Below are 27,987 nucleotides of genomic sequence, written 5' to 3' on the forward strand. Positions count from 1 at the left end.
CCTCTTCTGGTTTCTAAGAGGTTGCATTTAGAGACTAGTCAGGAGAACGGAGACTACTGCGTTACCATCGCCTGTTACTGCTTAAGAAATTCATGAATCAGTGAGCAAAAAGGCTAGTGATGCAATGGAAAGCTCCTTCCTGTTAATCAAAACACAGTTGGTGCATCTGAGATGATTTTAAATAATTGCACTTTGCTTATTTGATTTCAGCTTAATTGTCGCGTTCTAATCTTATTTCCATTTCAGCCGACCGGATGAACCGACTGCAGACTGCACTTGCAAGTTCCCAGCAGTTCCAGCATATGTTTGATGAACTCAGGACCTGGCTAGATGACAAACTGTGCCAGCAAGCTCAGAGCCAACTGATTTCTGCTAAACTGGAGAGGCTACAGAGCCAAATTCAGGAACAAGAAGAGTTCCAGAAGAGCCTCAACCAACACAGTGGCTCCTACGAGATGATTGTAGCCGAGGGGGAATCTTTGCTGCTTTCTGTCCAGCCTGGGGAGGAGAAGACCACTCTGCAAAACCAGCTGGTCAGCCTCAAAACACACTGGGAAGAGCTCAGCAAACAGGCTGCTGATAGACACTCTAGGCTCAAGGACTGTTTGCAGAAAGCTCAGAAGTACCAACGGCACACGGAGGACCTCCTGCCTTGGGTGGAGGACTGCAAGGCAAAGATGTCAGAGCTGGAAGTAACTCTGGATCCGGTGCAGCTGGAGGCGACTCTTCTGAGATCAAAGGCTATGCTGAGCGACGTGGAGAAGCGTCGCTCCTTGCTGGAGATGCTGAACAGCGCTGCCGACATCCTGATTGATGCTTCTCAAACCGATGAGGATGACATTCGGGATGAGAAGGCTGGGATCAATCAGAAGATGGATGCCATCACAGAAGAGCTGCAAGCCAAGACGGGCTCCATCGAAGAAATGTCACAGAGGCTCAAGGAGTTTCAAGAGAGCTTCAAGAACATTGAGAAGAAGCTGGAAGGGGCGAAGCACCAGCTGGAGATCTATGATGCCCTAGGGCCGCAAGCCTGCAGCAACAAGAATTTGGAGAAGCTCAGGGCACAGCAGGAGGTGCTGCAGGCCCTGGAGCCACAAGTGGATTATCTGAAAAACTTCACTCAAGGTCTAGTAGAAGATGCCCCAGATGGGTCCGACTGTTCCCAGCTCTTAAGCCAAGCTGAGGTGGCTCAGCAGGACTTCAAAGCTGTGAAGCAGAAAGTAAATGACTGCTGTACGCTCATGGAAAACAAGCTCGAAGGGATCGGCCAATTCAATAATCGGGTGAGGGAGATGTTCTCTCAACTGGCAGATCTCGATGATGAGTTAGACAGCATGGGCCCCATCGGGAGAGACTCTGACAGCCTTCAGTCCCAAGCAGAGGACGTTCGCACCTTCCTGGGCAAACTCCACAGGCTGAAGTCTGACATTGAAGCTTCTGAAAGTGAATGTAAGAAGATGCTGGAGGATGAAGGGAGCCCCGATTTATTAGGACTGAAACGTGAACTGGAGACGCTGAATAAACAGTGCAGCAAACTGACCGAGAGAGGCAAGAACCGTCAGGAGCAGGTAGAAACGACACTGTCTCGTGTCGAGGACTTTTACAGCAGGCTGAAGGAGCTGACCCACATGACAACCGCGGCGGAGGAGAACGAGGCATTGCAGTGGGTGGTGGGAACAGAGGTGGAAACCATCAACCAGCAGCTGGCAGACTTCAAGGTAAGTCTTTATGCTCTCAGGTTTCTCAAGTGATGTTTGGTGTTTGAAGGTCTCTCTAGTGTTGTGGTCTTTTGTGTAGGAGCTCTAGTCTTCAGGCTCTCGCGGCTTCGTTTTTCATTGCTGTAACGTCAGCATTTTTGGTGTAGTAAAATATCCTTGGTCTGGAGAATGTGAGCTCAACTGTTGGACTTGATAGTCTGCGGTGAAAAGGTGCAGAAAGATTTTGTGATTGGGAGGAAGAAACTTTTTTCCCTGTTCTCCTTGTGATGTGTAATGTTGGCGTGCCAGTACCTCGTGGGCTTGTCGAGATGGTTGGCATTCGGGTTTTTGTGGAGGGAGGGATGGTTTTGAGTCCATCTGAGCTGTAAGTTGGCTTCATCTGAGAGCCTAGTCCGCATCAGATCATCCTGTAGGTCCTTCTACCTGGTCTACCATTCCTGCTTGTTGTTCACTTCGTCTGGGACATATATAAGTCTATTTTTGGGGTCCTTGAGTACAACTAAAGCCACAGACAAACTGTGGGGCGAGGGACGCATACAGGGAATAAAACCAAGGCCAAGTTTTGCCGTGGGCTGTTCACGTTTCCAGCAAAGAGCTGCTAGAGACCATCAAGGCTTGCATGAAGTGCTGAGAGAGGGAAGAGTTGGAGTGTGTTTGATATTTTTTTACACAGCATTATGGTGTTGGGTCATGCTGTTACACTACATTAATTATATTAATACTGCTTAGAAATTCTCTTGCTGTGAAACTTCTATTACTGATGTGCTCGGTAGCTGATGATTGGGCTGATTTACATCTGGCTGCTCGTTTCCTGGTGTTAATGGGGGCTGGGAGGGGGAGGCGTTTTTACAGCCATTTACTTTTCATCTCATGGCTAATTGATCCCGTTCCACCACTTAATAGCTCTGCGAAACCTTCACCAGGACAAGGTATTTCTGTTTTGGGGATTGCCTATCCAAAAAAAGAGCTTAGAAATGTTACTTACGGGGCAAACTCAAACTCGTCTTTTCGTTGTCCTGTTAACTCTTGTGCTGGGCAGTCTTCTGCATTGAGCTTGTATTGATGGGAAGGGTTTAACTTCATCATTAAACACCACACAGTTGCTTGGAGCAAATATATCCAAAAAGGAGTTTCTAGTCCTTAAAACCAGTGAAACTTTCCTGCAGAGCAAGGGATTATTCCTGGCTGAGCAGCTCTCATTAGATACGATGACGAAACCCAGCGTCGGTGCAGATTGCTTGGTTGACCGGGCTGGCGAGCGGGGCTGGCAGGCGCAGCTTAACCCATCGTAGCACTTGCAAATGGTCTATATCTCAGTGACCTTGAGGATGACCCTTGAAGTCAACGGTGTCCTGGGCTGCAGGAGCCAAGGGTGCTTTGGGGAGTGATGTGTCCTTACCAGGAGGCATCTGTTGGCCGTCGAGGCCACACGGTGCAGTCGGGGTCTTTGTTCACGGAAAAATGAAAGTTGCAGCAGTGATGGTAGGGTTTTGCCGTGTAATGGCTGAGAATAAAATGGGGGAGAAGCAAGAAGGGTGGATGGAGCAATCGTGGTTACGCAGCGGCATTCCTCCCCTGCACAGTTCATCCAGAGAGCAAGCATTTTTGCACGAATCGTAAATGTTGCAGAGCAGATCTTTGCAAAGCCTCATCTTACAGTTCTCTCTAAGGGGAAATGCAATCCCAGATCCTGATCTGCACGTGGAAGGGCATCGCAGCATACGGGCAGGGACCGTCTGTACTCCATACGTGCGGGAGGGAGAGCGGTGGAGACGTCTGGCTTGGGCTCTGGGGGGAGCGGGGACCATGGGGGGCTTTTTTTGGTTGCACCAGGCTTTTCTTTCTCTGCGCCTAAGACAATATCACAACTGTCTCCCTTCTTGGACTGCAAACAAGATGGACGCACAGCGTGTCCGTGGGGACCAGAGGCAGCTCCTCAGCCGGGCAGCGCTCCCCGGGGCGGCGTGGGGACGATGCAGCTGAGCGTGGGGAGGAAGATGGGGTGGCCGGGGCTCTGCAGGAGCGGTCGCGGTCCGTCTGTCCAGAAGGCTCAAATGCAGGCAGATATTATGTCTTAAGGCATTAATTTTAATGAACATCTGTGTAAATGAGATGCAAATTAGGCGTGGCCCCAGGGCTCCAGGCACGTTGCCAATGCAGCCCTGACAAAGGTGGGCACTTCTGGACTCATTGTGTCCAGATTTTAATAAAGAAGATATATTGAAGGCTCCGACGGAGGCCGTGAACAGATGACTCTCGAAGCAGCCTATACTTGAAGCTTCCTATATATTTTTCTTTTCCTGCCTGCAAACACCCCTCAAACTTGCCCCAAAAGGCCACAACCTCCAACAAACCCTTAACTTTTGGAGAACTGCCACCCGTGCGTTTCCTCTCCCCCCCCAGCCCCTTTCCCAGGTCGCAGGGGGACTAATCCTGGCGACGGGAGGGATGAGCCCTCTCCCGCTCTAAGCGCTCCTCCTGGCCGGGTTTCTCGGAGGCGGGAGGCTGGGAAGCAGCTGTCGGATCTTGCTCGGGGGGCGAAGCTTTGTTTGCAGGAGGTGTTTCGGTTCAGCGAGCGGGTGCAACGGTGGGGATGGCTGCACCGAGGGGCTGAGCCCACGCCGGCTCCCGTGGCCATCGGAAGCCAGGACAGAGATGTAGGGTGGACCTGGCCCTCAGAGGGTGGGGGAAAACTGGGTAGGGACTGGTTCGGAGCACCACGTTGTTAGAGGATCGTAAGAAACCCATCTGGAAGAGACTTTAAGGGGTCACCTAGCCTATCCCCTAGCTTTATGGTGAGATCAAGTGCAGCTGAAAGGCATTTCTGTGGTTTGGAGCCTGTGCTTATATGGACATCCTGATGCATCGCTTCCGATACAGCTATGCTACAGAAGAAAAAACGTGGTTTTAGCTTAGGTTAAGCTGTCAGAGCAAAGGGACCTCATCTTTAACTCCTGGTCTGCAGCGTGACTTTAACCCAAGTGACTGTCTTTCCATTGCTGCCTCTCTGAGGAGCCCCTTTTTTGTATAGAAGGGTACGAAAAGTTGGAAGAATCTTTCAGCGCCGCGTCTCCGTGAGCATCACGGCCGAGTCGGGCTCTTCAGCGCGAGGGACGAGCGACAGCCGCCAGCGAGAGCTCCTCGTAGGAGCTTTCAGGCCAGGGCATTTCTTCCCCCTCCGCCCTTGCTGCTGTCAGCTCAGGTTTCTCAAAGCTTACGCTGATGTTAAATTTTAATGACTGGAATCAAATGAGCAACAGTTGAAATGTTACTAAACATAACAGCTATGTTGATTCAGTTTAGCAAACAGCAGAATTCCCCAGGGAAGCGATTCCCCAGGTACGGATGAGAGATGAAGGGTCAGCGGCGGCGCGGGGGTTTTCTCCATCACGTGCCCTCCAGCACCAGCAGCCCCTGAGCCAGAAGATCCCGAGTTACAACCCTTCCTCCCAAAGACTGGGAAACTTAATGCTGTGCTTCGGATAAAGCTTGTGCCGTTCGGTGCGAGGGGCTGATCCTCCTTTCCCCGCCCAAGAAGCAGAGGTGAGGTTTGCTGGTTTGGAGCGGTGGTGCCAGGAAGCCCCAGGCCTGGGCTCGTCTGCTCTGGCCAAAGGGGATCCATCAGCCGGGCAGCGAAGAGCTGATGGAATCAAATTCTTCGGTGTTTTTTTGGGAAGACGTCTGTGCTGGGACAGCTTGGCCTCCTGGCTAAGCGAGCTCAAGCCTGGGTTTGTTTACTTTATCTTTTATAGAGTGGATTTTGAACTTGGGTTTCAAAGCCTGGCTGGTACTTAGCGTTGGCAGTTCTGAGCTGGGACCCTCTTTGAGTCACCGTGTTGTTTTTGGACGAACTCTAACGTTGCCACATTTCACCTACAAAGCAGAGCGTAACGCTCAGCCCCCGCTAGCAGGGATTTTTAGGCTTGCTGCAATATAAAGCGACACTCGGGAGTGGAAGGATGCCGCTGCCTCCCCAGTCACGTCATGCCAGAGCTGGTTTTGGCTTGCTGGGGACACTTTCCTCCCCATGCCGAAGACGAGAGCAGGAACTGAGTTGTGCTCGACGGCCAGAAGGGATTTCTGCAAGACGCCGGAGAACTTGACCCAAAATGAAACCCAAGAAAAAACGTCAAACTTGCCATAACCAAAGGGGCACCATCACATTCGAATCGGCGCAGATGCAGTTGGCTGAAGGGGAGGACGCACGGTGACGCCTCCGCGCGTGGCTGGACCTCCATTGACTTGCCGGCCCCCTCCCGATGCCGCGCCGCGGCCCCCGCCGTCACCGCAGCTGCGCTTCGCCCCACGTCTGCTGGCGGCGTTGGGGCACGGCGGAGGAATGCCGGCGAGCCGGGACCTGCCGCAGCTGGCACACGCCGCGCCGCTTATCCAGGATCTCGCCTCCGAGTATTAATTAAACCCCACCCTTGCCCCAGCCGAGAGGAGGCGGGGAGCAGGAGGGGGTCTGCCGCGGGGAGCAAGGGGCCACCGCATCCGACCCTTATGGGCGACAGCTTTGCCAGGGCAGGTCGTGGGGAGCGGAGGGAAGAGATGGGATTTTGGGCTCCTGCCTCTCCTCCTGCCGCGGATTTTTAGGGAGGTTATTTGAAACCGGAGTTGCTCAATGCAGTGAACTCGGGCACCGCTCCTTCGTGCCGGTGAAGGTTTTATGCTGGACGATGGCGAGGGGGAGGGAGAATCCCTAGACAGCAATAACTGAAGCTGCACTCCCGTTTTATTTTAGAGCAGGTCGGGTCGCCCAGGGCCCGCGGAGCCGTTGTGCCTCCAGCACCTTCTTTGTCTGCTTAAGGAAAAAAAATCAGGAAAGAAAATCCCAGGAGGGGTGATGCAGTGAGTGAGTAAGGCCCTCAACAGCGTTACTCATCTTGCCATACAGATGCTGCTGTGTCTAACCCTGCTCCGGGTCCTCCCCGCTTCACCCTCAGTAAAAGCAGCAATTAGCCGGGGCGCTCGTCGCGAGCCCGCGCGCGCTCCCGTGCCCTCCCTGCCGCCGTCCCCCTTCGCGGCAGGAGGACGTCGGCTTGCTTTGGCGCTCTATTTATGACTCTTAATTCCCCCAGCCTTTCAGACAGGGAGCTGGCTCGACGGCGCTATCAGAAACGCCGCTGTTGCTAAAAACCGTTTGCCTCGTGCCCGGCGTCCCTGGGTTTCTCCCAGGTGCCGCTGCCAGAGGCTGCTGCTTTTCGGGAGAGGGGGCTGCCGGTGGCACGCGGCCTTGGGGGTACAGGGGAGCTCACGGGCATCGCATCCCCCACGTGAGCTGTCATCGTTGCACGGGGTATCAGTGGAAGGGGAGACACGGGACGGGGACTTGGCTGCCCAGCGCCGTGCGGTGTTTCACGGTGGTTATTTTACAAGAGGACTGAAACGGGTGGTTTCTTCCCAGTTTATCCCCTTTACGTTTGCAGAGCGCGCTCCTCGGCGGGCTGGGGACAAGCACGGTCCCTGATTGCACAAGCGACGTTTTGTGATCTTCCTTTGCAAGGCACGCGTATGATGATCTTCAGGGTCTTTTCCAACCTAAATGATTCTGTGATTCTGTCTCCGGGACCAGCGGCTCTGCTCCTGCCGCTGCAGAGCTGCTCTCGAGGATGGGCAGAGGAAAACCGGCATCTTGGGATCCCATCTTGGGATCCCATTTTGGGATTGCAGGGCTGAACCGGAGAGCAGGAACGAATCCATGTGCCGATGAGGCGAGGTATTTCCACCAAAGCATTTACGCTCAAAGCCTTAATTTATCGAGGCAGCGTGTTAGCCGCTGCTAGCAGGCACGTGTGCTCGCAGGCGATGCCCGAGCACCCGGCCCGGGCCTCCGTGGAGGCTTTTTTGGTGACTCCGCACCCGATCATATAGCCAAAGACCCCGTAGCTGGGGGTGCGTCGCCAGCGGGAGCTTCAGGGGTGGGTGGGAGAGGGGAGGTGGGTTTCTGGGATGGGATGGGGCAGGGAGGGGACACTGCCACTTGCTGTGCCCCAGCCCGGCCGAGGGTATTTTTAACCCTTCTGTGCCCCCGGAGGAATGCATGCGGCTCCTGACAGTCGTCCAGTTGGGAGCAGCTGGGTGGGACTGGGCTGGGAGCGGGGACAGGCTGCACAACGGTGTCTTCTCGTTGAATGCTTTCCAGACCTACTTAAAGTATCTCTGGCTAGTATTTTGAGCATCAGCAACACACGCAAAAATGCCTCCTCTCTGACAGCTGTTAAGCTGCCTTAAAGGCACCATCTCCCCTCGCCGGAGAAGAGGATGATAAATGGGGGGTGATAAGCGCGGGCTGTGCCGGGTGACGGGGCTGTCACCGACCCTGGCTGGGGCGAGCGGCCCAAGCAGAGCTGCAAAGCCTTGGTGGTGTTGGCTGCGCTTCGAAGCTGGCAATCTGGGGGTGTTGTAAATAAATGTGTTTGCACAAGAGGCACTTGAGCGCGAGTGGCCCCTGCAGCCTCCTCGTTCCTTGGAAATAAATTTTATGGCAAATAAGGGAAGAGCAAACGCGGTCCCGGAGCTCGGCCGCCCCGAAGGGAGCCGTGCCGTGCGCTTGTTCATCAGCGAGCCGCGGACGGGGTTTGACCTTGACTTGTCAGCAGGCGGGCAGAGAGGCACAGGCACTTTCCCGATCCCGAGCAAGCCGAGAACAAGAGCGAATTAAGCCGAGAGCTGCCGAGATCAACCAAATCACAGGAAGGCTTTTTCTTTTTTTCTTTTCTTGACCGTAAAACAATGAGGCTGTGATCAAGCGGTCCCTTTTAGCAGCCGGCTTGGGTCACTGCTCCAAAGCCACCCACTTGCAGATGCTTTGGTGACCCTGCCAGGTCTCAGCTGAGGGAGATGGCCATAGGAATGTCCTCTCGCGGGAGCGCTCGTTAGCTGGTGGTGGTGACACCTCGCAGTGTTTCCAGGAGATACTAAAAATACCAGCTTTGCATAAGACCGGGAGAGCTGAGGATCCGAGGGAGGAGGAGATGGGAACCTTTTTGTCTGCAAGGGCTGAGCAGAGGAGGGAGAGGAGCCCGGTCCCGGCGGGACGCAGCCACGGAGGGGGGACCCGTGGGGAAGCGCCTGGTGGAGCGAACGCGGGACTTTGCCATCACCTACAGCATCCAAGCGACTCGCCGTTCTCTGCCGGGCCAGGGAGTGACTGTGGCCGTGGGGCCTGGAGCGGACGGGGGCTTCTCTGGGGAAGGGCTCGGGCTCGGATTAGTCACCGCAGCGTTGCGGGAACAATTGCCAATTCTTCTGCCGAAGGAGTGGTTTAAAATGTCTCCCATCCAGAGGATTCTCTGGATGATAACACACTTACCTCACTTCCTAAAGAGCCTCCAGAGCAGTGTATTAATCACCCCGTCCCTCGGCTCTCCCTGCTGTCCCCGATTGCTCGGACACCAGGTGAGGAGCAGCTTTGGCAGTTTTCCATTTCCCCGGGGTGGCAGCACCCTGCCCGCGGATGCTGGGTCACCGGCAGCGTGGAGCAGGGTGGCCGGAGAGCCCAGGGTGCTTCATCCACCCTCACGCAGCACCAGAGCAAAGCCTGGCAGCCACGGAGGGCAATTTGTAGGAAAATCTGGGCAGCTGAGGACAAAAATGGGCATTTTGGCAGATCGCACCTCCCGTGCCCAGCCAAGCCCCCGGCCGCAAGGACCCACCGCCCCGGCACGTCCCAGCAGTCCCAGCCCGGGTTGCTCCCGGGGTGTTTCAGGGTGCTCTGTGTACACAGACGGGGTCCCAGGGGAGCCCCAGGCTCCGCAGCGATCGAGCGCCCAATGCCACGGTGTGGGGCTGCGCCTGAGCGCTGCTGTAACACGCGGGCCCCAGGCTTCATTGGGGAGAATTATTTATACCAACATCTATATTAGCTGCCTCGCCAGGAAAGCGCTATGGTGCAGCTCCTGCACCCTTGGAAAAACAAAATGAATTTAAAAATGCGGTGTGCACTGCACATCCGAACTGCAGAACGTTTCTGCAGGAGTTTGGTTTTTAACATCCTTCTAAAACTTTCCCAGGGGAGGCGCAGACCCCCGTGGAGCCAGCCCGGGTTTCCTCCCACAGCCCTGCAGAGCAGAGTCCCAAATTAACGGGCTACAGGTTGCAAATCGCTGCTTGAAAGGCGCCGGCTCCCTGCATCACGAACAGCCGTAGGGATTGCGTGGTGGCGGAGGCCTGACGTGAAATCGGTTTGAAGTCAGCTGTAAGGCAAGGGGATGAGGGAGCACCCAGCCCGGCACGGTGGGATGGGATTAGCCTGGGTGCTGTTGCCTGGAACGGGCTGGGAGCTCAGGGCTTGCCCACGCGGTGCCGAAACGGCAATCGCAAAAATTTGGCAAAAGGAGCGAGTTTAGGAGAGCAACAGCACTGAAAGGGAGATAAAGAAATCCCTCAGACCTTCTGACAAACGCAGCAAAGGCTTTAAAAAACACGAATCCTCCGGTAAAAATCCCAGCAAAACCTAAGAAGTGGTTTCTAAGGCAGATTTTGGGTGTGCGCGATTGGGCTTTGTGCTTTTGTCGGGGTGTCTGGGGGAGCTGAAACCCCCGCCCTGGTCCCTCCGTCGGGCTGGAGGCTCTCGGGGTTTGTCCTTGGCCGTGGTGCCATGTCCCAGCCCAGCAGTCCCTCCTGCCGCCACCAGCTTGGTGACCCACACGGAGTCAGAGGTGGGGTACGCGGTGACCCACATGGAGTTGGACATGGGGGACACGGACACCAAAACCTGTAGGGACAAAGCTCGTGGTGCAAAGGCAGGAGCTCTCCTGCATCGACCTGGGCAGGAGGGCACCAAGGTGGAGATTAAAGGAGCTTTGAGGATGAAGAAGGCCCTTGGTTGTACCCTGGGCTCATTAGCGAAGGGTCCATCGCAGATCTTGAGCTGCCTTTGGGCTCTCTTGCTCGTCACATAACACAGGTCCCTCATTTCCAGCTGCTGAGATGCATTAAAAGAAAGCTAAAAATATATTGGTTTCCAAATACTGCTTTCCCATGTAAACAGTGGCGGCAGCGGCGGGCAGGATGTAACGCAGTCGTAAACAGGGTGACATCACCCCGTGACGGGGAAGGCACGCGTCCCCGCGCTCCGGGGCCGGTGGCCATATGAGGAAAGCTTGAAACCTACGGGTCCGGGAGCCAAATGGGGATGCTCCCACTCGGAACAAGTCTGGGAAAACCTCCGGGTGGGTTTTCGCTGCGGGTCTTTATCTGCAGGACGCGGCTGTGGGATGGCCTGGGGTGGCTCCGGGACACAAGAGGCTCTGGGCTGGGTGGCAGCGCTCGGCAGGGCCGGTTGCTCCTCTCCCCAGGGCAGGCTGGCTGCCGGAGCACGGGCATCCCAGCGCCCGCGCCCATCGTCCGCAGCCGTGAACCCCAACTGGGGTTTGGCCAAAGCATGCTGGTACCGGGGCAGGCGAGAGGAGGTTTGGGGACTGAACGAAAGCCAGATGAGGGGTCCTGGTGGTCCCTTCTGCCCAGCGCCGCTGCGCCGCAGGTCCGGCGAGCTGCGAAGTGAGCAGCCGCGCTCTCCTGAGCTCGGGGCTGTGGCTCTGAAGCTCTATCAGCCCTTTATTTCAGTCCCGGCACTGGCTGCTGGCAGGGCTCCATGTGGCAGGGCCGCCCAGAGACACCCAAAAGGACAAAAAAATCAGACGGGACCTTCGCGTCCTGCCCCGTCCTTCCCTCGCACCAACACAAAGCTCGAGCGAAGCCCTGGAGTTGCAGTTCCCAGCACCCTTCGGCTTCTGTCCCCATCGCCGGGGTGGCACTTGGTGGCTTAAAGCCATGACTTGGGGAACCTGCGAGAGCCCCGGCTGGGGTCTTCAGGCCAGGCACAGCAGGTTTTTAATTGGCTTTCGTACTTGCCGAATATTTCCCTAATGGTTTTAGAGACAGGGGGGATGTGTTGGAGGAAGACTTGGCTCGCTTCTGGCACGTGACTCGGTGAGGAAATTGGAAAAGAATTTCTGGCTGTGAAACGGCAGCTCCACGTCGAGATCGTTCCTTCTTCGCAGTGGAACAAAAAGCCTCTGCGCCCCAGCCCGGATGCCTGGGATTCCTCGCGGAGGGGCCCCGGAGCGGTAACGGTCCTGCTCCTGCTCCGCCAGCTCCCGGCCAAGGTGGTAGCGGGGGAGCCGGGGGCGGCTTTGCCGGAGCGCTGGCACGGCGCGGCCACCCTGCCCCTGTTGTTTCAGCTGCGCTGGATTAATAACACGGACCAAGAGCTGCTGTGTCCCCCGCCAAGTATAAATATCTGGGCTTTGGGACGCTCCTGCAGTGTTGGCGGCCAGGGCCGGAGGAGGCTGTGGGGCCAGCCCTGCCCGGCCGTCTGTCCGTCCGTCCGGGCTCGGGGGGATAGGGCGGGGACAGCCGTGGATGGGCAGAGGGGCTCCCGGGGGGTTGCTCGTGCACCTCGCCCAGGCCCCCGCTCCCTCCCCGCCTCCCACTCTTTTCCTTGGCCATATTTAATCATGGAAATAAGAACAGGGGTTTCCAAAGATTTCCCGGTGTGCAACCAGCCCTGCCGAGCGCTTCGGGCCACGTAACGGGCCTTTCTCCTCCCCAGCCCGGAACCCTTCCCTTCCACAAAACGTCCGTTCCCGTCTCTCCGAAAGGAAAAAGTCCCTTGAGGGACACGGTGCTGGAGCTGCGGCGTGCGCGGTTGGTGCCGGGGCAGCCGGGGACGAAGGGTCCGAGGGCTCCTACCGCAGCCGCGCCACCGCCTTGGCCAAACCCTGATGTTTTCGGAGGCAGCAGGCACCTGCAGCGCCTCTGAAAAATCGAGCTTTTCATCTCTGCCGTGGCTTCACCCTCTCAGCTGTGACACGGCCATTGCTCGCCACGGCCGGGCGGGAAGGCTTTTGGTGAAGCTATGGCACGGCAAAGCGCGGACCCAGATCACCGTCCCCCAGCGTTGGCGCTATCGGGGTGCGCGGCGCACGCTTTTATGCATTAAGCACCTGCCTGGCCTCTCGTATTTTTATCCCGGCGCTATAATTCATCCCCAAAGTAGCAGGCTGGGTGGCTGGTGGGGCGGGTTGTTGCCTGGAGATGCGTGGAGGCTGTTTCAAGCCCTCCTGGTTGGTTTTTTTTTTCCTCTCTCCCAAGTCTGTGACTTCCCTCAGCATCACTTCGCAGCAGTGATTCACGCTGCCGGGCTGCCTCCCTCTCCCAGCCCCACGGCAGCCGCTTTTAATGTTCCCCATCTCTTCAACCCAAGGGTCGGGGGGGGGTGGAAAAGAGGGTGATGGGGTGGGGGGAGCACGATGCTGACCCGGAGCTGGGGCTGTAATAATTAGTTGATGGGAAAAGGAGGCGAGCCGGGCGGTGGCAAGTTGCGGGTGGGTTTTTGGCAGAGCGGTTGGTAGCGCTGGCAGCGATGCGGCCTTGGGGAAGGCAAAAATGGTACTGGGGGGGGGGGGGGTGTGTGATTTAATAACTCGGTTCTTTGTGCAGGGGTGGGTGGGAGGGGAAGGGGCCCGGGGCGGGGGGGGGGGGGAGGCCCCCTCCCGGCTCGGGGCTCGGCTGGGAACGGCCTCCCCACGCCGGATCGGGGAAGGGCCGGGGCCCGGCGCGGACAAAGGGCCGGGGGAGCGGGGCTCGGCGGGGCCGGTGCGCGGGGGGAGCCGGAGCCGCCGCCGAGCCAGGGCGTTGCTGCTCTTTGTCGGGGGCTGCCGCCTCCCCCCGGAGGAGGGGCCAGCCCCGGCGGGGCGGGGAAGGGGGAGCCCCGGGCCGCCGCCGGCCGCGGAGACCCCCCCTCCCCTCCCCGGGTCGGGCTCCGGTACCCCCTTACCGGAGGGGGGGGGGGGCCGGGGGGGGGGAAGGGACCGCGGCGCCCGGGGAGGGGGCGGCCCCGCTGCTCCCGCCCCGCTCCGCCCCGCGGCGCCGCCCCCCGCCCGCCCCCGCCTCCCCCCGCCCTCCGCCGGCGCTGGCAGCGCGGCGGGAGCCCGGTGCTGGCGGCGAGCGGCGGCGGCGGGGCCGGGGCGTGCGGCGGCCTGCGCGGCTCGGCCTTTTGTTCCGCCGGCGGGAAGGAGAGCGGGCGGCGGCGGCGGCGGCGGCGGCGGCGGAGGAGGAGGAGGAGGAAGGCGGCGGCCCGGGCGCGCCATGCATCCCCCCGCGCCGGCCGGGGGCTGCCCGCGGGGGCGACGCGGAGCCCCCCGCCCCCGGCCCGGCCGCTGAACCGCGCACAAAAGGGGCGAGAGCGGCGGGGAAGGGGAGGGCGGCCCCGGTCTCTGTCTGTCCGTGTGTCCGTCTGTCCGTCCCCCCCTCCCTTCGCCGCGGGGACCGGCCCCCGCCGCCACCCCCCCCCCCTCCCCGCCATGGCCGGGCCGCCCGGCGGCGCGGAGCCGCCGCAGCCCGCCACCGGCCGCCGGGAAAGTTAGTGCGAGAGGGGCCGGGAGGAGGAGGAGGAGGAGGAGGAGGAGGAAGGAGCAGCAGAAGCAGCAGCAGCAGCCGCCTCCGGCCGCGGCTGCTCCCCGTCCCCCCTCCGGGTCCCGGCAACTTGGGGGATTTCATGCCGCTCCGTCCCTTTGCCATTTTTGGATGCGTTTCATAGCTAATTTTTTTTTTTTCCTGGGGAGAAAGAGAAAAAAAAAAGCGAAGACCCAGCAGCCTTCCTCCACCGCCGCAGGACTCGGCGGCGCGCCCCGACCGCCGCGCGGCAACCGGCTGGATTTTGGGGGTTCGGCGGCTCTCGGTGGTCCCCGGTGTCGCGGCGGGGTGACGGGAACAACAATGCCATCATGTTTTTGAGACAGGAAACCTCTGAGTTTGCCCTGAATGAAGAACTTCCTGTGTTTAAACTTGCACGAATATCCGCTGACAAGCTCAGTTCAAATGAAAACACGAGAGTCGGGGGGAGAGGCTAATTCAGACCAGCTGGACTTCCACGGGACTCAGAGCTGGGCAGAAAATGCGAGGAGCCGCTCGCCGCTCGGGCTGCGATACGTGAGCGGCCGGGACAAGCAGTGCCTTTGTTATTAAAGAAGGACGGACGGGATAATTTAAGAGCTTGAAACTCTTCCGCGGTTTCTGTCGCAAACGGCGATTGGGAATATTTTATCGAAGCTGTCGGATTTGGATGGTTTTTGCTGATGGATGGGGTTTTTTTAGGGGGATGGGGGGGATGAGATGGGTTGTTTCGCTGCTCGGGACCGCCGGTCGGGCTGCTGAGCCGGCGCGGTGCTGCCAGCGCGCCCTCCCATCCCCGTAGCGTCGCTGCTTTGGGATTCGAGTCTGCCACGGCGGGTTTGGGACCTGCTGGCCGTGTGATGCTTCCTGCGGTGGCGGGCGAAAGGTTGCCGGGGCGGTTTCGTCACCCGTAAGGACGAGAGCATGGGCAAACCACTGAGCCGGCCAGACTGTTTACGGCAGAACCGCACTTGCCTGGGGAAGGGCGAGGAGGAGGATGGTTATATAGAGGATTGCTACGTGCCCCAGAGGTCGATATACGACACAATGAGAATTAACGAGCAAATCGATCAGGGATCGAAGCTCAACCAGCTTTCCAAGAGCACCCTCGGCAAGGGGGACAGCAGCACCATATCCAGCAACGGGACTCTGGGAGCTGCCAACGTCTTCGAGTCCAGGGCGCCAGAACCGAAAAAGTTGGATGAGCGAGTCATCTTCGACGCGCTGAAGCTCAGCAGCGACGTCTCCAAGCCGGCGCCGGCTCCACCAAGGAGACGACCGAACCCCGAGAGGAAGGAGAACGTCAACCGGCGGTCGTGGAAATCCTTCATGCCGCCAAACTTCACCGAATTTGCGGAAAGGATGGGGGCTTCGCTGAGCGAGGTGTCGGAAGCGGGCGCCTCCAACCCTTCCCTGCGGGATAAGCGGGAGTCGAGCGCCATGCTCACCGAGCGCCCGGGCCAGTCCGACCACGACGAGCCCATGTCCGAGTCTCTCACTTTGGAGCACGTCTCCAAGTCATCTGGTGGAGCGGAGGCTCTAACGGCCAAGCAGTTCGGCGCAGACGGCTACGGTGGTCCCCGGGATGAGCGCCAGCCCCTGCTGAACGCCGGTGACGGTCGCGGCGGGGACCTGGCCAGGGCTCGACGGCTCCCCAGTGCCACCTGGCCACGAGCCAGGAAGAATTTCATCAAGGGAAGCCTCAGCGATGGGCACCAGGAGACCCTGGAGGCCTCCGAGTCGGACTGTACGGTGGAGAATGTCAACCTCTCTCCGTGCCTTAGCGAAGAGCTGCTGGATGCGGGACTGGATATTCTCATCACCTCCAATCTCAGGGAGAAAACGGAGTCTGAGCTGAGATTTGAGGAGGACGAGCGCTGGGTGATGATGGAGGAGTGGGAGGAGGCGACGCTGTCAGAGAGAGGAAAGGCTGTTCTGGTGGCAGAGGAGAAGAAGAGCTGTTGCTTGGCAGATATTTCTGAAGAAAGGGAACAATTTGCTGCTCCGGCGGACGGCTCTGCCCCCAGCCCGGGCACCTCCCGGTCCTGCCTGTCCCCCGGGGGTGCCGGCAGCCCCCTCACCGGCAGCGCGTGCTGCACCGAGGATGCGGCGGTGCAGTGCGAGGCTGAGGACTTTGCTCGGCGTTCGGAGCGCTCGGCCAGCCCCGCGGACCCCGAGTTGTCCGACACGGACTCGGTGCAGATGTTCCTGGAGCTGGAAGAGCAGTGTCTGAATGAGGACGAGGGCGATGGGGCCATCCCCAGCTGCCTGGAGGTTCAGGTCTCTCCGATGGACTCGGAGGGGCTGGACCCAGATTCGGCCAAGCTGGCTGGGGCGGTGGTTGAAGCGTGTCAGCATAGGGCCCCTTTGGACATCAGCGCTTCGGACTCTGCCGTCGTGTCGGATCTGGAGGACTTTGATGTCACCTGCAGCTCGCTGCAGCTGCTGAGCACGCTGGAGCCAGCGACAGAGCCCTTCTCAGAAAGGGACACCTCGGCCGTCACCCCGACGGACTCGGATGGCGGGGCCTCACCCAGCCCCGTGGCCGCAGCGGGGCCGGGCTCCCTCCGGCAGTGCTCCCCAGCACTGGCGGAGGAGGATGCGCCTGACCCGCTGGTGGACCTGGAGCTCGAGGACGGTTGTGCGGTGGCGGTGCTGGTGGCTGGTGGGATGCCGTCTCCTGAGATGGGTGCACACCCAGCCTCTGGCTTGGAGGGAGCTGGTTACCCCAGTGCTCCGGTGGGGTGGGATGAAGATAACCAAGACTTGCTGGTCCCTGACGGTGAAGTATCGCAGCTCCCCGAGGAGACCTGTCCCGGCCGAGTGTCCCCCTGCCAGCCCCCGGCTCCTGACACAGTGGCCGAGGAGCCTCAGTCCCCCCCGCAGCACAACGAGGACAGCGTCGAGGGAATGGATCCATCTGGGACCCATCACCTTCTGCCTGGAAGGACAGAGCTCACTAACTGGGATGTCCCAGAACTGGTTTCTGAGGAGGAAGCCACAGATTTGGGATCAGAGAGCGATGGAGCTGAGGGCCAGACTCATCCGGCAGAAAGCAGGGATGCTTGCTACAGTTCTCTGCCACCTTTCCCTGCCGGCTCTGCATCAGAGCCGGGCTCCGAGGCTCCGACAACGTCCCTGGCACCTGCTGAGGATCTCCCGTGGGAAATGGTTCCCCTGGGCCAGGGCCTGGCTCTGGAAGGGGCTGCCCACGCCGAGGGGTCCCCTGCAGAGGTGGCTGTCACGCACGGGGAGGCACCAGCAGCCATCCTGCAGCCGGGAGACCTGGACTTGCTGTTTGCCTGCGGCTGGGAGGACCGGCCGGCAGCACGGTGCTGTACCGTGGTGCTGAGCGAGGGGGTCCCACGTGCTACCAGCCCGGCTGCCCCAGAAGAGCTTCCCAGGACGTCACCCATTGCAGGGCAGCCTCCCCCCGATGCCATCCCATGGGATGCTGGGGGGCTTGCTGCTCCAGCTGACCCGTCAGCACCGGGGGATGTGGCTGTCCCAGAGCCCCAGGCTCAGGAGATGCCACCAGCCACCGGAGATCCTACCACGGATGCTGAGGAACTGTGTGTTGAGCACCCAGCTCCAGACACCACCACCGCCGCCGTGCCCTTAGCAGTGGAAGAGCTTCTGGATGCCCCACCACCGTTTGCTGACGTGCCTGTTGCCACTGTGCCACCAGAAGCGGCCAACCCCCTCGTCTCCGGTGTCAGGGATCTCGGCGGTGGCCCTGTGCCACTGGCAGTGGGGGGGCCAGTAGTGGCCTTGGGGGATGTAGATGACTTTGCCAACATGGTTGTGCTGCCCATCGGGGAGCACCTAGCCACCAAAGCGCTGGCTTTGGAGGATGACCCTATTGCGAGAGTGCCCGTAGCGGAGGTGGCAGCTTGGGACAGTGCCTCCGTGCCGCCGGGCACGGAGGGTCCCCCCTCCGCCTTCCCACCCCTCCTGGAGGGACCCACCACCCCAGAGCTGCACGAGACGCCGGGCGCACCCTCCGCCACGGCACCCACCGCACAAACCCTCCCCGGGGCCGTGCTGGGGGACGCCCTCCGTCCCCCCAGCCGCGGGGGTGCCCCTTCCCCAGCACCCGGCGAGGTGCCTGCGGGCGTGGAGGGGCCCTCCGCCACCGCTCTCTTCGCCGAAGGGCCTCCCGCTCCACCAGATGGATTCGTTCCAGATAACGAGGTATTTGTTGCTCAGGCGCTCGCAGACGGGGTTTCGGGCGCAGAAATCGCTTTATTTTGCACTTGAGGGGTGGGTGGGAGATGGGACCGTGCTTGGTAACTCACGGCCACGATCTGCGGGGTTCAGGTTTCGAAACAGCCTTCTCCCTCCCAAAGCTGCCTTGAATTTGGCAGGCAAAAAGTTTTGGGGGGAATTGTGTGTTTTTATAAGACTGTCACTGATTATCTAAACTATTGTCTTAAACTTTTTTGGCTTATTAAAGTACGTTATGGTCACTCAGACATAAATCACAGGCTTCAGAAAAACCTCGCCAGATCCTGTAGAGAGAATCCAAGAGAGAATCCTGTAAAACAAATTAAGTGCAAATAATTCCTGTCCTGTGCAGTCACCGCTTTCTGTAGCTTTTTAAGCGAGCAAGAAGGTGCCGAGGCTCTGAACGCGCGCGGGAAGGGGCTCAGATTCTCTCTGGCGTTTGGGGATTTGCTTTACCGTGCCGTGCTGGCGGCTTTTGCCTGGAGAGACCTCGGTGGTGGAGTTCCCACAGCCGAGTGCTGATTTACTGCCATCTGGATTAGGAGAAATATCACTAAGGAGACATCAGAAGTTAGTCAGCGCCGAAAATCCCGATTCGGTAGCAATTACTCATCCTTTGGGCTGTGCCACCCATTTCAGAAATGGCACGTGGAGGGGCTTGGCGAGGTGCTTTCACATGGGGGGGTCCATGTGAGCGCGGGCTGGGGCACCGGCGCGGACCTTGGCGAGGAAAAAGAGCTGTTGGGTTCTTGCCGTTGTCTGAAATTCACTGCTTTGGTGTCAGCGTGTCCTCGCTGGTGGGACCCTTATTTTACGTGCGGCGTCTCTGGTTGTTAACCCCATCAATCTTCCCCTTCCTCAAATGTTGTTGAAGCCATTGGCAGCTCCGGGTCTGCAGCGGGGCGATGCCGGTTCTTCCCACGGCGGGGCCGGGCTCCGCGTTCGGCAGCGGTGGGGTTAAGGAGCGCGGCCGCCGGGGAGATGAGGGAAGCAGAAAGCGAGGGGATGCTTTGGGAAGCATTTCTGGGAGCGAGGAGGAGGTGTGGTGGAGCAGATGTCCTTCTGCTCGCCAAGATGTCTGTCCAGCCGCTTCACCTGGGCAGGACACCTCGCTCTGCGCCTTTCCCTGCCCAGCAAAGGGTGTACGTTAAATATTTGTTTCAAAGCTGAGTCACGGTGAGGTTAATGAACTAAATCGCTGGAATCTTTCACGAGCCCAGAAAAACAAGTGTGTTTGACGTGCTGACTCCTCAGGCCATTAGCGCGATTATCTTTGTAACGATCCTGGTGCAGCAGTGGGCTCTGGGGCTGTACCGCTTCCCGGGTTGCCGGTACCCGCGGCCCGATGGCCGGGCTTTCTGCGGGGCTCCCTCCCTGCCCGCCTGCTCCCAAGCCCTGGAGTTTGTTTTCGAAGCGTGCGGAGGGCTCGGACCCAGCCCAGCGTGCCAGACTTATCAGCCTGGTCCTTTTGTGGGTTTGGCTGCTCGAACAGCCGGCTCCATATACAAACAGTAACGGGAGAAGCGGCCAGGGAATCGGTGATTTCATGTCACCATTTCTTTCTTATAACCGTGGCATAATTCTCCCTGAGCAAACAGCTCTGGACAGCGTCTGCCAGCACACCCTTCGCTTCGTGTCCTGGAGCGATACCTCCCTGCCCTTGAGTGGCTGAGCTCTGTCGGGAAGAAATAGGTTTTTCTTTGAAAATGGGGCAAAGAAAGTCAAGGCAGCCCCTCTTGCTCAGGCCGGGAACTTTTTGTGCGTGTGTGTTTGGGGGTTTTTTGTGTGTTTGGGGGTTTTTTGCTTGCCTTGTGTTCCTTCAGAGGCAAAGTGATTGCCAGGTCTGGAGAGCTGTGCCATCCAGGAGCCGCTGCTCTGCTAGGAGAGATCTTGCATCCGAGTGGGAATTTTTCGATGCCGTCCATGTCCGTGTATTCTCGGGCGCGCGAGGAGGAGGCACGCTTGAGAAAGCAGGCGGCTGGCTGCGATCCGCCCCGCTTCCCAAAGAGGAAATATCGCGACAGGGCCAAGGGCCCTGATCCTGTCCGGCGCTGGGCGCGGGGTGACCCGTGCTCTGGATGGGCTCGTGCTCCAAGGGACCAGAGCAAGCGATGAAGGACTCCGCTCCCCTTTTTTGGGGCTTGTGCTGTTCGCTGCGGGGAAGCAGCGGGCTCGTCCCTTGGGACCGGGCCATGCGGCCACCCCAGCCGTGCCGGAGAGGGACCGTGCGCAGGCGGTCGCGTCAGCGGGTGCTTACAGCAGATCCGCAGCTCTGATAAAGAGCATTTACCTCCTTCGCGGAAACAGGATTTTCCCTGCTGCCTCTCTTTACAATGGGAGCTTCATTCGCTCTCCTCCCCCTTCCCTATCAAATTTTTTTTGGTTTAAAAAGCTTTTCCCCACAGGATTCCCAGGCAGGACCATGCCAAATATGCGGTGCAGTGAACGACTAGCACATTAATTGCCTATTGCCTTTGTCTTTCGAAATACAGCTAGCTTCTCAGTGTCTGTAATTTTGTGGTTAACAAAACTCATGTGATGTCAAGTCTCTGTTCTCAATAGCATCACTATAAGAATTGCTTGGGGTTTTTCCCCAGGAGCATTATTTCCCAATCTGTTGGCTGACCAGAGCTGCTCCTCTCATTTCTTCCCCGATTTGCTCTCTCCACCTCACTCCGGTGCTTGGAAAAAGGGGATTTACCCATTTAAAAGCAGAGGTTGCTGCGTATAGATCCTGAGCTCTGCTCCACACCAGCGAGTGCCTGCGACATCTGTGTTAGTGGGTCAAGGCAAGGGAGGAGTTTAGACAAACTTGCACGACTCTAATAAAATCAGTGCAAGTAGCTACTGCATCTTCCCTAGAGAAGAAAGCCTGTCGTATCTATTGAACGATGGAGGGGCTGTAAGAGCAGCTCGCGGGTTATAAATACCTCTTCTCTTCCACCCTTCCCATCCCCAGCTGTTCCAGAAGGAGCAAGTGGATCCTCTCCAGCTAAAACTACAGCAAGTCAATGGAGTTGGTCAAGGGCTCATCCAAAGCGCCGGGAAAAACTGTGACGTCCAAGGGCTGGAGCATGACATGGAAGAAATCAACACCCGCTGGAACACCCTCAACAAGAAGGTGAGAGCATGGGGAGGGGCTGTAACTGGTTTCTCTGGGCCCCGTTGGGGTCTGGTAGAAGAAGGGGGTCATCGACAGGGAGCTGAGGCTCCGGTGTGGATGCATGACCAGCCTGACCATGCGGTGGGGTTGTGTTTGGGGTGCAGGTGGCCCAAAGAGTTGCCCAGCTGCAAGAGGCCCTGTTGCACTGCGGGAAGTTTCAGGATGCCCTGGAGCCGTTGCTGAGCTGGCTGGCGGACACCGAGGAGCTCATCTCCAACCAGAAGCCTCCCTCCGCGGAGTACAAGGTGGTGAAAGCCCAGATCCAGGAGCAGAAGGTGAGCAAGCACAGGGCAACGACTGGCTCGATGGGAGGGGGAGCTCTGGACAGACAGACAGACAGACAATATTTTGGGGGTCCAGCTGTAACAGATAAGGCGTAGCTGGGATGTCCACAAGCCTGCTTCTTTCACGGTGGGTCTTCTGGTTCCCCACATCCTAATGCCGTAAACAGGCAGCTCGTTTGCCCGCGCTCGCTATCGCCATCGTCTAAATCACCAGCGTTATTTTATTGCCCCGCTGCCTCTTGAAGTTTGCTGCTGGTTTTGCTGGTCGGCCGTGTTTTTCCAGCCCTAAGTTTTGTTTGTGCTGGTAATTCTGCTGCGTCAGGAGCGAGCTGGTGTTGTAGGTACCGGTTTGGGTATTTGGACAAAATGAGTGTACAAACTGTAAGAACCGACCCGAGGCGTGCCGGTGTTTGCAGAGATAACAGCCTGGGTCGGCGCCTGCCCTTGTGAGCAGGCGGATGAAAGTTCAAGTGTGGTCGTGGTAAAACGTTTTAGAAATAAATTCTTACGGCGGCTTGGTCTGATGCATGGAGGCTTTGAAGAGGAAATTTATTTAAAGTGAAAGTTAAAAACTTGGTCTTGATAAGTTTGGGGGGGTGATGGGGAAGCCTCTGAAAGCTTCTCTGGCACAGAAGTGCTTTGAATCTCTTTAGAATAGAATAGAATATTTCAGTTGGAAGGGACCTACAGAGATCGTCTGGTCCAGCTGCCTGACCACTTCAGGGCTGACCGAAAGTTAAAGCGTATTATTATATTATTTTTTTTTTTTTAACTGGTTTTGACGGCAGAGGCTGGCTTTGGTCTCAGCCCCGTGCTTTACCGTGGTTTTCGGACACAATTAGAGATTTGCTATCTCTGGGGGCTAGAAGAGGTTCTGCTGATCCAGTCTGGTAACTTTTATCTCCTTCCTTTCACTGCTGATGCTAAAGCTGCTCCAGCGACTCCTGGACGATCGCAAAGCCACCGTTGAGATGATCCAAGCGGAGGGAGGGAGGATCGCGCAGTCGGCCGAGCCCGCGGATCGGGAGAAGATCGTCGGCCAGCTGGAGAGCCTGGAGCGGCGCTGGGCAGGGCTGCTGGGCAGGGCGGCCGGCAGGTGAGAGCGCCTGTGCCGCCGGCCAAAAACACGGGGCCGGCTCGTCCTGCAATTCGCGGTGCCCCGGAGCTCGGGGTTACAGCACGCGGGAAGCTGGCGGAGATTTCTGTGCAGATACATCCTGGAAACATGGAAACAGCTGGAAAACATGAGAAATCAAAGCCTGTTTGGGGAGCTGAAGTTGATAGCGGTGGTTTACAATGGCAGGGAAGAGCTCAGATTAAATAAATTCCCTGCAGGGGATGGATGTTATTTTTATTCCTTTAAGCGTTAACATTTAGCTTTAGTGGCAACATCCTGTTGACACCTTTCTGCTGCCTGAATCTCGTTTATGAGTTGCTTGTTGCTACATAAGCTAATATTTGAGGTTATAAAGTCACTTCTGAGGGCCAGATTTGAGCTCCCAGTGTTTTAAATCACTGCCAGCTAGATGGGCTGTCCATCTAGAACTTGCGCCGGTGCCGGGCTGTCTTTGAACAGAAGCTCAGCAGCTCTGAAACCCCAAGAGCCCGGCCACAAGCTGGGCACGTCGGAGGATCTCCGAGATAGTGATGGGAATGGAAGAAAAGCAGCGCGGTGGGGGGGTGAACTGGACCCTAAAGGCGCAGCTGCAGGAAAAAGCTTATTTTGCCATTGCCCTTGGACCGAACAGGGCTGCTTCGGTTGCCTCTTCCCGTCGCTCGGAGCTGCTTCCCATGCCCGGCTCCGACAGGGAGCTGCTCCTTAGCGGTTTGTTATGTCCTTACTATAGGCAGAAGCAGCTGGAGGACATCTTGGTCCTGGCAAAGCAGTTCCATGAAACCACGGAGCCCGTGTCGGACTGGCTGTCGGTGACGGAGAAGAAACTGGCCAACTCGGAGCCCATCGGGACCCAGACTGCCAAAATCCAGCAGCAGATCAGTCGGCACAAGGTAGGACCCGTGCGTGAACGGGAGCTGCCGGTGGAGGCGGTTGGTATCGGGTCCCACCCCGGTGGTTGTTTCTGCCATGACGAGGGGGTTTTTGGCACGAACAAGTGCTGGAGGAGTTACCCAGGCTGCTTTATGTACAGAGAAGGCTGCAAACCCTAACCCACCGGCGTGGGTAAATATTAAACTGATGTCTCTGCACCTCACAGCGAATGTATCTGGCTCTGGATAGAAAACCCATTCCTGTTCTTGTGTTTCTTTTAAACCTTTTTTATTTTGATGCAGTTTGCCCGTTCACGGGTGGGTTTCGTGTCTCCTTCATTCCTTCAGTTGCATTCGTTGTTTCTGTTTCCCCTTTTATGTTTTGTTTTGGTTTCTTTTTATCCATTTTTTCACTCATTTTCCTTTCTGTTGTCCATTTTATCCTCCCGGCATTCAGGCTCTAGAGGAAGAGATAGAGAGCCACGCGGCCGACGTGTCTCGGGCGGTCGGTGTCGGGCAGTCCCTCTCCTCCCTGAGCTGTGCCGCTGAGCGGAGGCTGCTGGCAGAGAAGCTAGACTCTCTGCAGACCCGCTACGGCGAGGTCCACGACCGGTGCTGCCGGAAGGCAGCGCTGCTGGATCAGGCGCTGTCTAACGCCAGGCTCTTTGGGGAGGAGGAGGTGGAAGTGCTCAACTGGCTGGCTGAGGTCGAGGACAAGCTCGGCTCGGTATCCGTAAAGGATTACAAACGGGACGTCCTGCAGAAGCAGCATGCCGACCAGCTGGTATTTTCCATTTTCTTCCATGTTTATGTTGTTTATTTCGTTGCGTTTATCTGGTTTTATTTTTGTTTCTGGTCTGACTTTAATTTTGCAAAGCTCGTTCCACTGCTGGTTCCCTTCTAGGCTTGGAGAAGCGTAAAGAGATTTTATGTGTTTAAAAACAATAATTGTGGCCCCAAAAACGGGTTTCCCTGGGGAGAAGCTTCAAACGATTCATTTGCTTTGTGAACAATGTCTGAGCAAGCTTAGAGCATGGCCACCCCATGCCTTCAGAAAGCTGGATGCTGTTTGCAAGAATGAAAGCTTGAAAAGCCTGGTGGGTTTTGTGAGCCAGGCTGGCCACCGCGGAAGCCGTCTGCTTCCGCTCCCCGGGGGCCGTGCAAGCTCTTTTCAAGAGTGAGGTTGTGTCTAATGCAAGGGCAAGTTCTTCAGTAGCACATATCCAGTGGGTTGGGATGGGTTTGCTCTAGGATTTGAGCCTTTGGGTCCCAGAAGTCCCAATAAGTCCCGTAGCAGGAGAAGGTTGACTGGACAAGTATCAGATCTGTTGTCCGCCCTTCCCGCGCTCGGTAGGAGCGGTTCGTGCTCTGCTTGGCATCTCTGGCCAGCACTGGCCGGCGGGACTTGGGGACCTGCCCGCGGAAGGATAACCCCAATTTGCCTTTCTCTCCAGGCTTTGAACGAGGAAATTGTGAACAGGAAGAAGAACGTGGACCAAGCCATTAGAAACGGGCAAGCTCTTCTGAAGCAAACCACAGGTACCACGAAGAGCCGGGCGCGCTCTGGCCCGTGCGGGGGGTCTGGGAAGCCCCCCATCCTCTGCAGGGTTCTCCCTCAGGTCTAATTTCCTTTCGGATACTCCCAAAGTAGCTGGTTTGCATCCAGACCTGGATGCCGAGCCACAAGCACTCCAGCTTAGTAAATCCCAAGTACCAACCTCGCGTCTTCGTGAGCGGGTGATTCCCACCGCCGGGGTGGCGATGCTCAGCGCTGAGCAGCCCTGCAACGCGAGGGAGGGTTTTCTCATTGCATCCAGCTGCTAAATCACATGGAAAGAGGTTAAAAATACACCCAGCCCTTTCCTAACATTGCTTTCCCATACCGAGCAGTTGTTGCTGTTGCCACGTGGGTGTGAGTTTATGTTTACGAGTGGGAAGAAAGGTCGGGGCGATGCATTTCCTTCAGATGTGGTCTGCTCGAGCAGCTGTACAGACCTCTGTCCTTGTGGGAGCCGTGTAGCAGGAAGAGTGATCACAAAGAATTTGGCTTGCAGTTTCTTGTCCTCTTGGAAACAGCAGTAAAGAGCGAGCTGGAGCTTTTCTCTTGGAGCTATGACACCTTAGTTGAGAATTTGAGTTCTCGTGGCTTTGGGGCTTGTGGCAAAGCCAGGCTTCGCAGCACGCTTCCATCCTGTTCCAGGGGGGAGGTGGACGTTACGCTGGCTGGTAGAAAATGTCAGCTCTAAGAGTAGCTTCCTGGCTGTAAAAATAGGCTGCTAAGTTGTACTGACATAAAGCGAGACTGAAATTAGCTATTTAAAATGGGGCAAACGGGGCAGGTGGCTGCTTAAACCGTCTTGCGGCCCCCCCAGCCCAGCGTCATTTGCCCCTTGCGGCTCTCTCGCAGGGGAGGAGGTGTTGCTGATCCAGGAGAAGCTGGATGGAATTAAGACCCGCTATTCGGACATCACCGCTGCCAGCTCCAAGGCGCTGCGCACGCTGGAGCAGGCTCGGCAGCTGGCCACCAAGTTCCAGTCCACGCACGAGGAGCTCACTGGCTGGATGAGCAAAGTGGAGGACGAGCTGGCTTCCAGCGGGGGACAGTCCCCCGCCGGCGAGCAGATACCCCAGTTCCAGCAAAGACAAAAGGTGAGGGCTGGCAGAGCAGCACCCAGGGGACGGGGACGCGAGGGTGGGAGCCGGCGGGGGTTTGCTCGCTGTTTTGAGAGGCCGGGGAGGAGCTGGAGGGGAATGTCACCTGCAGAGCACTGAGAAGGACACGTGTCCATGGGTGCCTTCCACAGGAGCTGAAGAAGGAGGTGATGGAGCACAGGCTCATCCTGGACACGGTGAACGAGGTGAGCCGAGCCCTCTTGGAGCTGGTTCCCTGGCGAGCCCGCGAAGGGCTGGATAAACTCGTGTCGGACACCAACGAGCGCTACAAGCTGGTCAGCGACACCATCAAGCAGAGGGTGGAAGAAATCGATGCTGCTATTCAGAGGTCTCAACAGGTAATGGGATAACCCCGCCGGAGGCTGGCGGGGTTTCTCAGCAGAGCGGGAGCGAGCAGCTCGGCACCACTCCAGCCCACGCGGCGCAATGGCGGCGGGAGGGATAGCGAGCGCAGCCCGACGGGAGGGCCGGATCCTATCGGGAACACCAAGAAATGAACTGGCCCCACCAGCGGTGTGTGGCCGCAGGGCCGGTTTCTGACCCGTCCCGTCGCGTGTGGTTTGGATAGGGTAACGCTGGGGCAGCGCCGTGTTATCCCGCCTGCTGGCTTTTGCTTGCGTGGGTGAAGTAGATGGTGTAAAACCGAGGACAGGTGACTTTCAAGCCTCGAAAAATGTCATCCCCTGTTGTGATAGCACAGGGATTTGTTTCAGACGAATGGTCCTCAAAAAAGGCTTGCTCTGCACGGACTGGAGGCTGTGGAGGGCTGTGGATAACTGCCCTCGCTGGCTTTGAGCGCTGACTCCATGAAGCTGAGCATGCAAGCAAAATGATCGTGTAAAACAGAGGCGTCCCTTTCCCTGTGGGCAGGGAGGGTGTAGGGAGAGGGGGTTGCTCCACCGCGCTCTGCTGCGCTGAGCGCCTGTGGTGCAGCGGTGCTCCGTGCCTCGGAAGCGGCTGCGGGAGCCGCCGGCTGTGGGACAGCGGCTGCCGCTCCTCTCGGAGGGGAGCGCGGAGTCAGCAGCCCGTGTCCACAGCAATGTCCCCTTCTCCTCCCCGCCTCTGCACACCCGGGCGAGGCGTTCATCCCCCGCATCGCGCTGGGTCCCCCCATGTCTCCCACTATCCCCAACTTGCCGTGTGCTCCGTCCCTGCTGCCCGTCACTAACCCACGCTGCCTGTCCTCTCCCGTGTGCCAGTACGAGCAGGCGGCCGACGCGGAGCTGGCCTGGGTGGCTGAGACCAAGCGGAAGCTGATGGCTCTGGGTCCCATCCGCCTGGAGCAGGACCAGACGACGGCTCAGCTGCAGGTGCAGAAGGTACGTGCGTGCTCGCTGCCGGGGGGGACGGGGTGGGCAGCGAGGGGGGATGTGGTTTGGGTGACGGGCTGGGGTTCGGGGGGCACAGCTTTACCCTGGGGTTTGTAGCGCTGAGCCCAGAGCACCAGGAGAGATGCAACCCTTGTCCTTGGTAAGTAAAAGGAAAAAACGAGGAAGAAAAGACTTAGAGAAATGAAGGGTTGGGCTTCCGAAGG

The 27,987-nt window shown here is 58.0% G+C and overlaps 1 protein-coding gene across 12 annotated transcripts in view; it reads left to right on the forward strand.

Annotated features, from left to right (window-relative positions):
• The window catches only part of MACF1 (microtubule actin crosslinking factor 1), a 141,102-nt gene that overhangs the window by 85,607 nt on the left and 27,508 nt on the right, over positions 1-27,987 (forward strand). For all 12 annotated transcript variants that reach the window (XM_082329574.1, XM_082329572.1, XM_082329580.1 and 9 more), the window contains 10 exons: positions 247-1,718; positions 21,307-21,468; positions 21,615-21,785; positions 22,724-22,890; positions 23,642-23,801; positions 24,238-24,564; positions 25,235-25,319; positions 26,188-26,429; positions 26,585-26,791; positions 27,653-27,772. In XM_082329574.1, coding sequence (XP_082185700.1) covers positions 247-1,718; positions 21,307-21,468; positions 21,615-21,785; positions 22,724-22,890; positions 23,642-23,801; positions 24,238-24,564; positions 25,235-25,319; positions 26,188-26,429; positions 26,585-26,791; positions 27,653-27,772 — 3,113 coding nt within the window. The remainder of the gene's footprint in view (positions 1-246; positions 1,719-21,306; positions 21,469-21,614; positions 21,786-22,723; positions 22,891-23,641; positions 23,802-24,237; positions 24,565-25,234; positions 25,320-26,187; positions 26,430-26,584; positions 26,792-27,652; positions 27,773-27,987) is intronic.

The sequence above is a fragment of the Platalea leucorodia genome (genome assembly GCF_965183815.1).
Source record: "Platalea leucorodia genome assembly, chromosome: 18".
NCBI classification, from domain to species: Eukaryota; Metazoa; Chordata; class Aves; order Pelecaniformes; family Threskiornithidae; genus Platalea; species Platalea leucorodia.